General features: G+C 42.4%; 1 protein-coding gene across 4 annotated transcripts in view; it reads left to right on the top strand.

Annotated features, from left to right (window-relative positions):
* LOC103146524 (glutamate receptor ionotropic, NMDA 3B-like) overlaps positions 1 to 17,212 on the top strand; it is a 183,342-nt gene that overhangs the window by 123,620 nt on the left and 42,510 nt on the right. For all 4 annotated transcript variants that reach the window (XR_001663668.1, XM_016677680.1, XM_016677681.1 and 1 more), the window contains exon 2: positions 14,257 to 14,957. Coding sequence is in view for 3 of the 4 variants with exons in the window: in XM_016677680.1 (XP_016533166.1) it covers positions 14,257 to 14,957 (701 nt within the window). In the remaining variant the exon portion in view is untranslated. The remainder of the gene's footprint in view (positions 1 to 14,256; positions 14,958 to 17,212) is intronic.

Below are 17,212 nucleotides of genomic sequence, written 5' to 3'. Positions count from 1 at the left end.
CGGAGGAGAAAATACGATTACGGTGGCAATCATAACTCAGATTAGCCGTCCTCTGTACCTCTCTTAACCGTTCGGCTCGCGGATCAATCACCATTGCATTCGGCACGGCGCTGCACGTGGGGGGTGGGGGGGCACACCAAAAGGACAAATTCTCCACCCAGCAGAGAAAACAGCGCTGTCTATTAGGCATGGACAACAATCGCTCTCTTTAATAAATAACGGCAGCTATTATGATCATAAATAGCGAGCAGGCCAGAGGCTGTTTTGTAGGCATGGGGGGTGGCGAAGGGGGGGAATGATACATGAATCCATTCAGCATATTTCTGCTGTGGGCTTGTAACTCTGCAAAACTGACGGGATCAAAGCGGAGCCTCTGACAAAAGAGGCGCAGATGCGGCGTGCTGAGATGACAGCACTCACCGACGCTGGCTCTGCACTCAGCACTAACGCTGGCTGACTGGAGACCTGACTAACCAGTCCAGAACAGCACATTCCCCCGTTACTGATGACATCAGGCCCTTTTTGCAGGCCCGAGGAGGCTCATTAAATCTCGGCGAAATATTAATGAAACTAAACATTCTGCTCAGGATTACTTCATTTACTCGCACTGGCACGGAGGCATTTGCATACACTGATAGGCACAATGCATTTTGGTTTGTTCCCACCGGACTGCCGTTTGATTAAAGCGTGGAATCGTACTGTGGGGGGAAAAAAAGAGAGAGAGAAAAAACTTCTTCATGGATATCGCGCGAGGCCCAGAGCTCTTGTCGGATCAGTCTGCATCGCTTTTTGTGTCATAATGTTTGTGTACAACCAGCGTTCGACGGTTTCTCTCTTCCGCAGCAGCCTGAGATGCTTGGGGGGAGAAAAATGCTGATGTGCTCTGTGTCTTGATCACTCAAATTAATTTGAAGCTATGCTGAGAACAATATTCCATCAAATGGACTGTAAATCATTAGCATTTTTACTCAGGCACATAAGTAGAAAGCAGAGTCTCGCCTCACTGTGGCTTACAAAAGTATTCGTACCCCCTAAACATATTTCGTATATTGTCACGTTACAGCCACACATTTAATTGTATTTTTGTACTTCATGATTAACCAACAGTGGGAAATTAGTTATGTGCATCTGCATGTATTTTTGTGTCACTACCAGCTTTGCACATAATTTAGACCTGGACTTTGGCTAGGCCATATTAGCATATACATACACTTTGATCTGAACAATTTCATTGCTCTGCTTGAATGTTTACAGTCGTTCTGCTGTAAGGTGAACCTACAGCAGGGCGTCTAAAGACTTTTGCAGCCTTTAACAGGTTCGTCTTTTGTATCCACTAACCAGCTTTCCAGTAACTCTGGCCAGCTTCCCTGCAGCTGCTAACAAAAAAGAAAAAGCATTCCCCCAGTGGGATTCTGCCATCATCAAGTCTTGTGGTGGAAATGGTGTGTTCAAGATAATGTACGCTGTTATTATTTTTTTTTTGCCACAGACAGTTAAGCCCTCAACAGTTTTTCCACATCTAGTGACAATCACATTGTCCCTTGCAAAAAAAAAAAAAAAAAAAACCTAACACACAGTCAGACTGGGATTATTAGCCTATATCCTACCCTACCTAAAACCTGGACATGAGTTTTTAATTTTGCAACTCATCGCAATAGATTCTCAGTTTGAGTTAGATTTGAACTTTGGCTGGACCACCGCGACACACGATTGAGCTTTAACCAGAACGTTTCCCTTGCAACGTAGTACGGCCTACTTCTGGTGAGCTCAGTAGTGTCGAACTGGCACATCGCACACGTCACGGGCTAACGTTAGCGACTGAGGCAATTGTTTCTAAATAGCTGAGGATCCAAATCCTCTGTACGAAGTAAAGTGCAGAAGCTATGCTTCTATAGCTTACCAAGATGGACCACCATTCTAGCCTCAAATTCTTATTAAAGGCTCTAAAAGGTTTTCCTCCTTTTATCTGCCTCTATTCATCATCCAATCAACTTTGATCACCTTATCCATCCATGTTGAGGAAATTCCTCCTTATAGCATGATGCTGCCAGCACCATGTTTCACTGTGGGAGCTGAGTTCAAGGCAACTTGCCTGGTTATCATCTGCCACAATGTCAATGTCAGACAATGTCAACTGCTTTCACTAAATAACACAGTTGTCCCATGACAAGAATCCTGTAGCTGGGGTATGGATGTCTGCAGTTCATTCGGAGTTACAAGCCCATTTCCTTCATGTTTACTACAAGGCACCATTCCCGGAGCAGGCAAATGAAAGATTTTACTTACCCATGTTCAGTCGGCTATGCTCGGTTTAACAAAGATGAACCAAATGAGCAAATCCTATTTTCTTTTCGTCTGCTCTCTCACACATTCCCATTCCCATAAACTCACAGCCAGTAGGAAAAGAGAAGGCATGGCCTGTCAGGACGTTTATGACTCCTCTCACAATCACTCAGGTCTGCAACGGTATTTTTATGACTGCCACTGTAAAGCCTCCATTTTCCCAACCAGCCACAACAACAGCAAACTAACAAGATCCTTATGTTTAATGGACTCGATACACTTTTACCTCCAGCCGTCCCCAAATTGTTACTGGCTACAGCACAAGAAGCCTGAGCAACAGGAATCCATTTCCTTCTAATCAAACCTAATTCCAAGTGTGTTTTACACTTTGTGCCTGCCGTTTCATTGCGCTTCCCCAAGGGCTGCAATCTTGTGCTTACTTTTTTTCCCCCCCTCTCAGTCGCTCTACTGGAAATTGTGGGCAGAATTGGATTGAGTCGGGGCAAATGGTGTTAAGCCACGATTGGTCAGACTGACGTGGCGCTGTCTCCATCAAGTGTTAGCAGTGAGACAAGACTCAGCCCGGCCTAATAATGTTTACATTACTGTTCATCACTCTCCGAGCTAACACTCTGTTACGCTTAGATAACCGCAGTCATTCCTTGTGTTAAGTGGCTGAATGCTTAGCAGGCCTATTATTTGGGTGGATAAGTGTGCATGTGGCAAACTTGCGCAGGCGCATGGACTTAATGAATTTGCGTGCATAGCAGTTTTTTTTATGTGTGTGTGTGTGTGTATGTGTGTGTGTTTGCGCATATTTCCGCTTACGCCTCATCTGCATTTGTGTCTAGCCGTGCCAGGCTTCCTTCCCTCCACTAAGTTTAGCTTCCTCTCCATGGCAGCGTGGCTGAGTGAGATTAAAGTCACCCAAATAACTCTCGACGCCAGGAGTCAGGAGAAAATTAGGGGAAAATTAAGCAACGCCATTTGCATGCACTTAAAAACGGTCGCATAGCAAGCCGTCTGGTTATCCTTCGCCTGGTCAAAAGAGCGCTGCTCAAATTGCTTCATTAACCATGCAAATACCTGTGACCAGTGTTCATTTTGGACTTTGAGAAAGAAAGCCTGGAGAAATTACACATTCAGCTGTTTCAATTACGCATGAGACGATGCAAGTCTGTGTGTGTGCAGTTTAAAACCTGGTTCTGCACATTGGGTTGAATGAGGTTGGTTGAGTTGACTTTAGGAGGGGGTTTACGTTCATGCGTTCGCACTGCGTCCAGAAATCTCTTTGACATTCTAAGTACAATCCTCTCAGATCTAATCTCGCTCGTTTCAAACCGGAGGTTTGCTCCCTGCTGAGAAAATTTGAGAGGCAAGCGAAACAAGACCGTTTTCTTTTTGTTTTGTTTCGTTGGGTTCCTCCCCCCCCCACCCCTCACACACCATTGAGATGCGAACCACCACCTTTTCTGCCGTCTTTCATCAAAACGGATATTAAACCACATTATCAAGTTTTCTTTCATCTCGAACATATTTTCACATCTACATTGCCAGCTTTCTCTCCCTTGCCTCACCTCCAAGCTCTCCCTCCCTCTATCCCTCTCCTTGCGCTCAGACAGCTCACCTGATGACAGTGCTCGTGAAATATTAATGCGCTCGGCGAGGTGGTGATGTTTGGAGAGCTGCCCTGGCCGTGGGGTTGTCTTTCTGGAAGGAGCAAAACGCCGAGCAGCCATGCGGAGGGCTCAGGCAAAAAGGTCCGCGCAGCAGCGAGGGCAACTGCGGCCGTGCCCCCTCAGTCTGCCCACCGGGCTCGTCGCTCAATGCAAACGAGTCGAGACAGAAAGTCAAAGCACAAATTAGGCGACAGCGACGTTTCGCGATAAGTCAAAGTGAGGCGAGTTAAAGAGATCCCTTGCCTGAAGGTGTGGATGAAGGCCAAAAGGAGACACATGGTTGTGTCAGAGCTCCGGCTTATATCTTAGCCCTCTTGTCTCCCCCGGCTACCTAACGCATATGCTGTGTTGTCCCACCTCCTTAATAATTCCTACAACCTGATTTCACCGAGCTTTGAAACTGTGAAACTGAAGGTGCAGCTGTGTTTTTTTATTTTTCTACCTCATTCACTTTTTTTTTTTTTGCTAAAAAAAAAAAAAAAAAAAAAAAAAAAAAAACCAAACGAACATCTTCCAAGTGTCGATGCCGTATGGAGGCCTAAATATGTATGGTTTCGTATGGTATGTTTCGTATGGAGGCCTAAATAAGAAATGAACTGGGTCTCGACTCGAGCTGCTTCCCCCTCCGCCCGCCCTCCTTCGCTAAGTTCTGACTGAATGCGCTCATGTTGGTTTTTCTTACTCCACATTGCCCACAGATCCCAGAGGATTTTCTGCTCAAGTATTCCCACCTCAGTCTGCCTGCTCGGTAAGCTGCGCGTGCCTGCTCGAGTGCCCATGTGCGGCGGTTTGTTTGTGTGGTGCGCGTGTGTTTTTGTTGCATGGATTTCTGCACAAATTTTTTGAGCCAGCAAAGCGTGCAGCTGTACACATTTTTATTAAAATTTTGTTTTTGAAGAGACGAAAGTCAAGTTCACGGTCTGTGGCTTTTTTTTTACTAGTTAGCCAACGTTATTGTTCTGTCAATTAATTGGAAAATATTAGTCATTTTTTTGAGGTTCTACAAACGTATTTAGGTGCACATTTTGCCAATTTTAAAGTATTTTCTTTGAATCACTGATGAAACTACAAGAAAATGACAATAAAATGTGAGAATGCTAAAACAAAAAAAAAAAAAAAAAGTATATGGGCCTGAAATAAAAAAGCATTGGATATTTAAAATATTAGTATTTGGCTATTCGTCAAACTCTTAATTTCATATTTTTACATCAGAGTAATTTTGACACTCCTCAAACATGTTGGCGGAAAATCTTCACCACAGCATGAGGCTGCCACTACCGTGTAATACCAAGAGGATTGTGTGATCATGATGACGTGCGATGTTTGGGAACAGAAAATCTTCAAGTCGTGTTTCAGATTCTCCATCTTCCCCATCATTTCTGAACAACTTCCCTGAGCCCAGTGAGGAAAACTATCCCCACAGCAGAAAGCTGCCACCACTAAGTTTATTTCAGTGCATATTGCATAAAGCGGACAAAATTTAGATTTTTGACCTGATCCTACCTGAGCAGCAGACTTCATATGTTTGCAGTCACCTCTACCTTGCTTGTGGCTTTCTGAGTTTTCTTTTGACAACACCAGGCTTTCTACTAGCAACTTTTCCAGAAAGGCCAGATTTGACTTTAAAATGACCTCACAGGTGGTACAACTTGAACTCTCTGGGTGTAGCGCACAAACGATTTGATTGGCAGCAGACTGCATTTGTTGTTTGGCCCGACTAAGCCACGAACAACGTAACTATCACCCTACAATTAGACCTTAGCAACAGGCAAGATGGCGAACTGCAAATCTATAACTCCATGGTCGAACCTTGAGGTCCAAACATTTTTATGAATTGTAACAGAAGAGCACATCCAGGATCTACCGGACAGAGCAACCTGCAACGAACAAATATACAGAGATTTCAGAGAAACTCGCCACTCAAGGGAACACACATAAAATGACGTTATCGGAGTGCTGACCACAGCTTCCGCTTGTTCAGGGCCCCTCCCCACGTTCTCACATCCCCCGCTAAGCTACCTCCCACATTCACGGCCACACAGTGAGAAACACTGCCAACAGAGACACACACAACTTGGCATTAACCGGCTAGAGTGAGACTTGACAATGGAGAAGGGAATTTAATTTAGGTGGACAACCATATCTTGGCTGTACTGTCAATTTGGACGAACCGAATGATGGTTGAAATGTAAAAAGCTTGCGATTAATGAATTAATACTCACACGTGGATTTGTCCACTACTGTTCACACATCGGTGTGCTTTTAACTGTATGCTCAGGTGTGTTGATATGTTTGCTTGAACTGCATGTGTTTGGTGAATCATCTGCTGCACATACGGTTTGGTCTAGTCGAAAATCACTAGACCAGCACTGCAAGGAGCAGGATGGATTTCTTTTTTTTCTACTTCTTCTTCTTCTTCTTCTTCTTTTTTTTTAGAAGAAGTAAGGGTTCAGTTCAAGGCCTATAATTTGCAGATGCAGGAGATAAGCTATGGATTTTATATTTATATGTAATGCTGACACTTCTTTTAGTTGTGCTTATCTTTCATCCTTTTCTGAGTCTCCTTACCCTCATACCTGCACGTGAAGCTTTCCCCTGAGAATAGAAGAAGATAAGACCTCAGAAGCAGAAAAATACACACGCACATACACAATGCAGAGTCTTACAAGCCTCTGTTACATTTTTAACCGCACCTGAAGTCCTTCAAATTAGATCAACTCGGGTTTTGGGTTGACCTACGGAGCAGAATTGGACATGACTAGCAGGATCAAATCTGTCTGTAGGTTTTCTTGCGCACAGAGGTAAAATCCCCTGAAAAATCTTAAGACACGTCTCTGTATTTCAGATAAACCCACCAACAGCCTGCAAACTTCCACCGACTGTACAGTCACCTTTTATCTTGTCTAGACATTGACATAATAATATCTTCTCTCCCTGTATCCCCAGGCAGATGCTTCACAAAAAAAATAAAATAAAAATAAATAAATCACCATGAATTTAAATATTGGATATGCAACAGCAACAACGTTGGTCCTGACCGGGAGCCAAAACAGGGGATGTCAAATAAAAAACAAAAAAGCAAAATGCAAATTCAGGCCTCGGTGGACTTTGAAGATCTGCTGTCTTTTATTCATGCACCAGTTTGCACACGCAACCATACACATGCATTAAATCTGCTGCGTCACGGGAGATAAACGCCGAAGCTTGCCAGCTCGCTTTTAAGACACGCCGGATTAAGCTGGAATGATGACTGTCGGGGATTTCACTGCTCTGCGTACGCCGCCATACTTCCAGAAGCCACGTGTAGGGCTCTGCCATTGTTTGGTTGAAAACGGGCGTCAGTGAGCGGTTTGGGGATTATCGTGATTTGGTATCAATAATAAATGGAACGATTCGTATTATACTGGCTCCATTGTGAACAAGAATTCGTTTGCTGGACTCGCACATGGCAGAGTAAAGCTTTCTGCTCCCTGTGGGTCACTGTTTCCATTTTTGTTTTTTTTGTTTGTTTTTTTTTTTGTTTATGTGGATATGTTGGAAAAGAATAAAGTGACGTTCCTTTTAAATCATTTTAATATTTCATCACATTATAGCCACAAACATCATTTAAGTTTAATGTGGCAGACCAAAGCAAAGTACCTTTTATTTGGGAACAAAATTATGCATGGAGTTTTTTGTTCTTGTTGTTGTTCAAGTAAAAATCTGAAAAGTGTGCACTCAGCCCCCGATTCCGCGACGTTGAACGGTTTTCTCCAGCGATTTCTCCAGGGTTGCTCTGTGCTCTGCTCCATCTACTCTCCCCTCAACTCTGACCATCATCTCTGTTCCTGCCAAAGAAAACCATCATAGCATAATGCTCAGATGACCATTCAGAGTAATTTAGTTTAAAATGTTTAATTTTGACCTCATCTAACCAGATAAATTAATTGCACGTTTGCTGTGTGCCCTAAGTTGCTTGTGTCAAATCGCAAACATGACCTTTCATGATTTTCTCAAAGAATAATGTTCATTTTAATCAGAAGAAGAAGAATTCAACTCTTTTGACTTGTTTTATTCTCTCTTCTGCCCGGATTCCTTGATGTCGTCATTGTATCAGCTGAGCCACAAAGACGAAGACAAACGCCTTCCAAGTATAATCATAAGAACATTTATTAGACGAACAACTAATGAAGCTGACAAAGCTCATAATAAAATCACAAACCAGCATCCAATTCAATATTTACCTTTCTCCACAGACATCCACACACCCAGACAAACTTATGGGGAACCATTTCACCAACGCACCGTTCCCCCGGAGACAGCATCACGGGTAACCCCGGATCTGAAGTTAAGGTTCCGGGTCGTGTACTTTTAAAGGGAGGGCGTGTTTCCCTTCTCTGCTGTATTCTAATTTAGGGGAGTGTCCTTAGCTAGTTCATTTAAATATAGTTGACTGTGTTCCAGTAAAAACCCGTTTTTTAAGATCAAAGAAGTGTTATTTTCTTTTGAGTGGAGACAGATGTTTTTTATGACCCTGTCCCGAGAGGAAGCTCTACTCTGTTGACAGGTCCAGATTGTTTTACACCAGCTGTTAAATCTTATCAAAGTGGTCAAAAGGTTGAACTCGCACACAGAGACGACCCCCTGTGAATGCCTGCTTAGTCCACAGAGAGACTAGCTGTGTTTTAAATTATAGAGAACTACAAGCTAAGTTATTTTAATTCAACTTAGTGTATTATGTTTCAATAGAAATATCCTACATAAGAAATTATGCTGATTAAACCATGGATATAATTTGGAGCGAATTTTCTTATTTAAAACACTATTAATTTGATCTAATATTGAACATATGGTTAAGTTTTTACAACTAGCACATTTAAAATTTATTTTCTTAATAATTATCCCTGGATTTCATTTGGGGCACGCCGACAAAAGAGTACCGACTAGAAATGAGTAGCACTTTCATAAATTTATTTATTTTTTTACTATCATTATTATTGCTTAGAAAATTTACAATAAAGTATCATTTTCCTCTACGTTCTGTTGGTCTAAAACATAAAAGCACAATAAAAAAAATAAAAAAATAAAAAAAACTGGTTGCATCATGACAGTGAAAAACCTTCACTGTAGTTTAGGTTAAGATAAGCTCTGCAAGGTTTTACTGCACAATCAATTATTAAATAATTGAGATACACTCCACTGAAGGAAATGAGTGTATAAAAAGTGGCTGCAGTTGTAATAGCCAATCTGATCGCGCGCTTTTCGTATCTTTCTCGGGCTCCATTTTGGAGCTTGTCAAATTTGATTGCCCATAGATTAAGAAATTGTTCCTCCTCCACTCCAAAAAAAAAACCCAGCAGAGTGCTATCTCATCTAATGGACTAGAACTCTTGGCTTAAGATAATAAATCACCTTATCTCTTAAGAGTCACTTCATGGCTCCCAAATCTGCCTTCCTCCTTTTGCACCCATTTGTTTTCTCTCCTGGCAGCCTCATCTAACTACTGTAATGCCGCCACCGTTACCTCTTATTATTATTGTTCTCACGTCTTTACGTTTTGAAGTAATTCCGCTGTTGTCCTCATTCAGAGTCTCTCTGGGTAAGAGCTCGGGTTTAGCACCAAAGGAATGTAATTGAAATGGTGAAGGAATCTTTCGACGAGTCGAGCAGGCTGTTCTGTAATTGGGTGGGAGAAATAATGAAATAACGCTGGCGTGAAAAACAGCTGACACAGCCGCGGGATGTCCCGCAGACGAACATTATTACAATTAATTTAACAATGATGTGTGTGCAGCATAAATCTTTGGCTTTGACTTGTTAACAAGCTCCATGGTCTGGTTGCTGTTAATTGGGGTGTGTTTTTAAAGCAATTCTTTGGGACTGATTGGTCCAAAAGTTCTCTTTCTTTCCATGCATTTTGCCGTGGAATCATCGACTCAGACGGATTATACCCTACAGAACTTTGCATACGGATTTCCACCGCATTTCCCCCCGGCTGCCTTCAGGCGCAGTGTTTATCTTTTATCATCGCACATTTTTATGTTTTCTGAGCCTTTTGACAAAATGGGCATTATGTTAGTTTAAATCCTGGGAGTAATAGACTGAATAACATTCACACCTGTAGCACCACCCTCCGCTGGCTCTCTGACAATCCGCCCTCATCAATCATCCTCTTCACTCCCCCCCCAAACCAACACACCCAATTCAAAAGGAACAGATCTTCTCTTGTCTGCCCCTACACACCTGGCTCGTTCCAGGAGGACGAGTACACGGGCCGCATTAATTCTCTAGACTTCAAATAATTTTCCTTTAACTGTCTCCAGGGACTTGAGGACTTTCAGCGGAGTGTTGCTTTGTTAGCTTTGTACTCCCCTGGTGGTACATTTCCATTTGAATGAATGCGCCTCAGTGGCGGCTGTGTTCCGACGACGTCTCGTCTCCAACCCCACGTTCACGTGTGCTTCGTGAAAGTTGTGTAAGCGTTCGCTCCACCTGCATTGGACACTTCCAGATTTAATGAGACGAGTGCAGCTTTAGTCTCACATGTGCAGAAATGCATGAACAAACGGTGCAAGACGAGTTCGGAAAGTGTTGAAAGGTTTTTTTTCTGTTGAGCAGGCCGGTGAAGTTATGTCACTTCAGGTTTTTGGGTCCAAACAATTGCAATCATTTGTAAATTATTATTATCACATGAGTCTAGTACCTAATACTAGTAAAAATTATGTATTGTCAATGGAGGTTTCCACGGGAACATTATTGTAACTAAATGCTGAACCTTGTGGCTTGAGGATCCTCAACATTTCTCTTTGGCTGAATGTCCAAAACATTTTGCTGCAGTTATTCCCTAGCTTACACTCCTCTGTGGGTCATGTTTTATGTAAACTTTGAGCTACCCGACAGGACTTTTCATTTTTGTCTGCAGATTTTAAACCAGCCTCCTGCTACGCTGCAAGTATTTTACTGTTTGTATATAAATACTTTACTAAAATTTGACAACCTTAGTGGAACGATTTAACTAAAGGAAGCTTAAACTTTAGCTTTCAGCACCTCTGTGGAGATGGAGGAAGAGAATAATGGTCTCGAAGGCTTTGATTTAAGAGATGCTAAATGCCGTTACTTGTGGTTACTAGGAGACACGTCTCACGGGCTTTAATTATTAAAGATCTTTGCGTTGCTACAAAAACCATTAAACTGGTTTTAATTCTGTTTCAAAGCCTAACTGCTATAAAACCGGAATGACGTTTTTAGGTAGCCGACCCCTATCGGAGCACTTCTTTATATTCTTTCTCCAGTCAGGAGTTGTGGTCTGTGAAGTTAAATGAAAATCCACGCTACCTACTCGTTTTACTCTTCTACTCTTCTTTTTACACACACACACACACGCACACGCACACACACACACACATATATATATATATATATATATATATATAGTTTGACAATCTGAGATTGATTTCACAGATGTTAATCATATTTTGGACTCCATAGTTGCAAAAATGTCTTTTCTCATATCACAGTACCACTCCTGCAGGAGGAGATTAGGTCAGATAGAAACACAAAAAAAAAAAAAACAGCCTTGAAAATAAAGTGTTCTGGGAAATTTTGTTTCTCACACAAACACACACACAAAAAAGAAACTTCCAGTAACCACTAGTCAAAGCACTGCTGGAAAGTTTTCAAACTCTTCAGAAAGAACAGTAACAGACAGACTGCATTGTTGCTGCAGATTCCCGTCTGTGGCATTCGACCTGCTCTGTTCAGGCCTTAGACCGAAAGCCGAATGAGTGAGAGGCCTGAGCAAACCAAAAACAGTAGGGCTTTTATTCTCAGACGGTTGGACCGAAGAGCTAAATTTATGAAGCAGAAGAAACACTTCTGCGATTTTATTTTTTCCCTTAATTAGCTGCACACCACAAGAAAAACCATTATCAACCAAACTATTGGAGCTTTCTTGGAACACAGAGGAGATGAGCGTCCACTATAGCAAAATCCTTCCTACAAAGATTGAAGTGAGATGAACTGTCATTAAAAAAAAAATTAAAGTCCAGAAGGAACATATGAGCCATTTTCAAAAATCAATAATGAGTCAGCATAGCACATAATCTAGTAACTTAGAAAGTGACACTGATATGTTTATAGCTTCATATATTACTCACTAAAAGCCTGGTGAAGTTGTGACCATAAACATCCAGATTAGACGTTTCCCACACATTTACCGACCTACTACAGTACCCGTCTGTGGCCAAGTACGAGAATCTGGAAAGCCAATTCATGCTAATAAGTGTTTCTTAAATATGAATGGTCTTGTTTAAATAGTTCAGCAATTCATAAAAGATTTTCAAGCTAAACCCAGATTAGTTACCTTTCAAATAGTCATTAAGGGGTTATATTCAACGTGAGAGTGAGGCTTTATTCAACAGAGCGATTGCATGTTTGAAACCTTGACTGCGTGCAGCTCCAAGGCATGCCACTTAAGTAGTCTTTGTTGAAAACAGTGGTAGAAAGAAACACATTCTTTTTCTCTAAGTGGATGTCTATTGTGGTGTCGCACCCTCGATTTGTTGTTTTTGTTCCGTTTTTTTTTTGTGTGTGTGTGCGTGTGTGTGTGTGAGACGTTCCGCTTCCTGGTTCGATGGATGTGCAGAGCTTTCACGAGTTGTTTTCGCAGCCTGACCGGAGATGTTTGGGAGGGTCTTTGGACCGCTAGGGCTGACTTTGTGTCACCACCGATTTTTAGGTTACAAGAAGCCGTGTGCAACTGCAAGGTGTCGATGTTGCTCCAAGGGGCGCCAGCCCAGCCGCCATTTACCGGTGGTGTTGGAGGGGCGGCGTTTGTGGTCTTTACGGAGGGTTGTGTTTCTCTTTGTTTTGTTGGGATTTTATGGCGATTATCTGAGTGGGGGGTGGGATCCTCCGCCTGCGGTCAGTGAGTGGGTTTGCACTGCGTGACAGACATGGGCCTGCGGGGTGGACGGGTCCCACCAATGCAGCTTTCACATGCCCTTACGTGCCTACTTGTACATCTCACAGTGCAGCTCAACCCAAAATGACTTGCATTGTTGGCAGACTTAGACATTTTCATTGAACCAAGAAGTTTGTTTCTTATAGGAAATGAATCATCTTTTGAATTATCAAAAGATAAAAAGAGTATTAATTTAAAAAACAGAACAAAACCAAGAATCAAGTAAAAAAAAAAATCATTTTTTTATATTATAGCAATAAACCTTTTGTTTGTTTGCTCCAACTGATATTTTTATCATTTATCTTTGGTGATGACTCTTTCAATTTAATAGTCTTCTTGTCATTAGACAAATATTTACTTCCCTCCACATATTTTCTTGCAGATTCAAGATAGGAGCCTGACTCAACCACTTATTATTAAAGCAGTCAGAGGAAACCTTGCCTTACTACGGTGTGGGATGTTTCTTTTGTACTGAAAAGTGTCAATTTTGCAACAGTGGGAATATTCTATTATCCTGCTTGTTGTTGAGCTAATCTACCCAAACACTGTAAACAAAACAGAAATAAAATAAGAAAACAAAAACAAAACAAACAACCACCGCCATTGTAAAGGACAGAACAGACTGCAATTTCAATAATGAAGAAAATATATTATTTCCATAATTAAGTCACCCTACTGTTCTGTCATAATGGCTACTGAGACGGAGGAATCCAGAGCAAATCTTAAATCATCTATGACCAAACTTTGCCTTGTCTATACAAACGCCCCCACCCTACCGACCCCCTATCAACCTTGCCTGGAGCAGTGATAGGATGAAAAATGGATAGAGCCTCTCAAAGGAAGCAGGGGGGTGGGCATCTGTGAGCTGCATTCAAGGACAACAGTGTTATCCATTTTGGAACAGTATGAAACAGGCCAGTGTTTTCGCTGGGGTTTGGGAATGCCGGCTCCTGGATGAACTGTGGATGCTACTGTTGTCCTGCCAAGCCAACTGTGATGTTGCAGATTAGATGCGAATCATTGACTCCTTGTTTGAATCGGTGCGCCTCTTTTCATTCGGAGTGAGAGATAATGAGCAAATATGACCACTTGATTATTTCTGATCTGTGTTGAGTTAAATAGCCACAGTGTCAGGAACTGCAGTCTCTGGTGTTTATAAAAGCTGTGTTTTAATGGTAGCCTAGCCCTAAGGTGTTTTCGCGGTATTCATTAATCTCACGTCTGATCTTCTTCCTTCTTTTACCCCTTACCCTCTCCTCTTCCTCTATGTCTGTCTTTCATACTTAAAAATTTCTTGTTTATGTATCTGCTGCTGCTAAAATGTTTCTCCGATTCTTCTTCCATCTTTTCCAGAACCACTTTCACCTCCAAATGCCGGCCCGCGTGCCTCCATCAACCCTGGGCAGCTTGCTGCTGGCGGTCCTGCAGAGCGGCGACGGGGACAGGGACAGAGGGAGCCGAGGAGAAGGCAGATGGGGAGGAGCAGCTGTGATCTGCCCCGGATGGGATGAAGGCAGCGACGGCTTGCTGACTCACCTGCAGAGGCACAGCGGCCCTGCTTGGCATTTGTGGGATATTATCAACCTGACGCTCATCACCGGCGGCAGAGAGAGAAGGGGGGAGGCCAGCGAGGAGAGGAGGGAGGATCAAATGGAAGAGGAGGCTTTGAACATCATCTCTTCCAGCTTCCTGCGCTCCCCCTCACCAATCTCCTCCGTGCTACTCATGGGATCTGACCCGGAGTGTCTGTCATCTGTCCTGCGAGCCGCTCAGCGCCTTGCCCCGTCACTTCCAGCGCTGCAGTGGATCATGGGATATCCTTTGTCCCCTGATTCTCTGCACACTCTGGGAGGTCCCCTTGGACTGCTGGCCTATGGGGAGGTGGGACGCAAGCCGATAAGCTTCTACATACGGGATGCCCTGCAGCTGGTTGGTCGAGCGGTCACTACGGCCACCATGGTAAAGCCGGAGTTGGCGCTGGTTCAGAACTTGGTAAACTGTTACGACAAACCAAACAGGCATGAACTACCGTCTTCTGGACAGTATCTTTCCAGGTATGAACATATGAGCATGTACGCACAGTTATACATGTTGCACTTATCAACTCTAGGATTTTTTTTTTTTCCAGAGTTTGTCACAGTAAGATTACAAACCTAAATGTAAAGTGTTATCTGATGGGGCGGACCAACATGAAGTCGCCAGTAGTTGTTGCATGACTTTTAAAGTGTTGTACAAATGAAAATATGACTAGTGTGGAGTGCATTTAGCCCCCATGGGTCAATACAGACTTTGACAGTGTGATGCAGCTGTGCTAATGGTGGAAAAACAACTTGCTGTTTATCCACCGCCATCGGTGGATAAACTGTAGGCTCTGTTGTGGGGAAGGAGCTGTAGTGTGACATAGAGCAAGAGGAGGATGTGAGCAGCACATACAGCCTGATTAACAGCACTAAGACCCTCCCTCCTGGCTCTCATTGGTTGCTTCTGACCGAATGGTGTATTTCTGCTGGCAGAAGGACCATAAGAAGAGGCAAATATATTATTATTCTGTCATGACATGATGACGGTTTTAACAAATACATACAGTATATAAATATAACTTTTATAGTAAGTAACTATAAAAGTTACTTACTGCAACTTTGAGGGGTTACAAAGGAAAGAGGTCTAAATATAATACGTAGTTTCTTTGGCATTTTTAATTTTAAAAAAGGTACAGATGATGTATTGTTATTCACCACACCGTTAAACCATTTGCATAGATAGTATGACTGAGAATTGAAATGTTGATACTGCTGTGATAAGTGGCATCTGCACAGACAGATAAATACTAAAAGTCATTATTTTAGCTTTGAAGCAACATTAACATGGTAACCCTGGTGGCCATTTTTTCTTGATAATAGTGATTTTTAATTTTTTTTTTAGAATAAAACATTCATACACTCAAAAACATAACCTAATGCTCATTTACTTTTCTAACACATTAATAATCTCCTCTGGAAGAGCAGAAAGCTGTTCTCTTCTAAGTTCTTCTGCTAAAGACTAATTTCTGCCACCTGCCATCATCTGCACTTTGTATTCTTACAGAAGAAAACCTCAGCAAGGCGGAAGATGCATAAGTTTGTCCAGCCATTAAATATCTTCCCTCAGATGATGTAGGACTAGCAGAAGTTCTTGTCATGCCTTACTTCATCCCTAAAAAAACACTTTCTAACTCTTACAACCAGCCTCTGCGCAAGCCCCCGTTTCTGCTGTGAAATTACTACAGAGAGCCTAAAATTACGAGACGTAGTCCCACAAGTGAGCGATTACACAATCACCTTACGACACATTGATCACGCTGACAAACTACAATTAATTTCAGCTGATCTCACAACTAGGTGTCTGTGAGCTTATTAGCTTTCTGAGTGACACTTTGGCTTTTTTGTAGTAAATTCTCCGCTCATGGCTCTTCACGCTCTGACTGCTGCCCTTGTCTGTCCTCTGCACAATAGGAGCTCTAATTTCTTAACTCTCTTGCCAGAGGTGGGGAGGAGGTCTGTGTGACATATAGATTCGCAGACTGACACAAAAGGGTCCGTGCTGTTACCATCACCCCAATCGCTGCAGCTTTAAAAAGCGACTCCGACAGCTTTCACAGATCTGCCAAGGTGCTCTCTGTGATATAAAGACACATGGAGAGCAAAAAAGAAAAGACTTATTAAATAATAATGTTTTCACTTGAAGAAGAAAAATGTAATCCTCACATATGGACACACACTTACAGACTTCAGAAATCCAGTTAAGCCCCATGTAGCTGATACAGTTTGTAGAGCTGAATGAACTCTTCTTCTTTAAATTCCCTCCAAACTGAAACACTTTCGCCCCGTCAGTCGACACGGTTATTCCTCGAATGGCACGATGGATAAGACAGCAAGTATCCAGCGTCTTGCGGTCATGAGGTGTTGAAGAGAAAAGGATTTGCAGAAGTAGCTGGGCCTGCAGCAGATACCGAGCACGCATGTTGCAGAGAGTAATCACCTGCAACACCAACATTACTAGCTGGATGCTCACTGTGCAGTTTAGACAAGTACCAGGGCGCAAAAACTATTGGCCACTAAGGTCCAAAGGCTATCTATGCATAGGTGCACCAAACTGAGAAGGAATACAATGATTTTTTTGTGTGGGTCAAAACAACATGCGGTTTAGGGGAAATCTTTAGCCTAGCACTGCTTTAGCAAAGCTAATAGTCATCTTTTGAAGCTTATCATTAATGTTATTGATTGGAATATCACAATCAACATATAACAGGGTGGGCAACTAAAGTTCTGCA

This window comes from Poecilia formosa, unplaced genomic scaffold (assembly GCF_000485575.1).
Source record: "Poecilia formosa unplaced genomic scaffold, Poecilia_formosa-5.1.2 Scaffold160, whole genome shotgun sequence".
Lineage (NCBI taxonomy): Eukaryota > Metazoa > Chordata > Actinopteri > Cyprinodontiformes > Poeciliidae > Poecilia > Poecilia formosa.
Note: the sequence above shows the minus strand (reverse complement) of the source record. Positions and strands in the feature narration are given on the sequence as shown.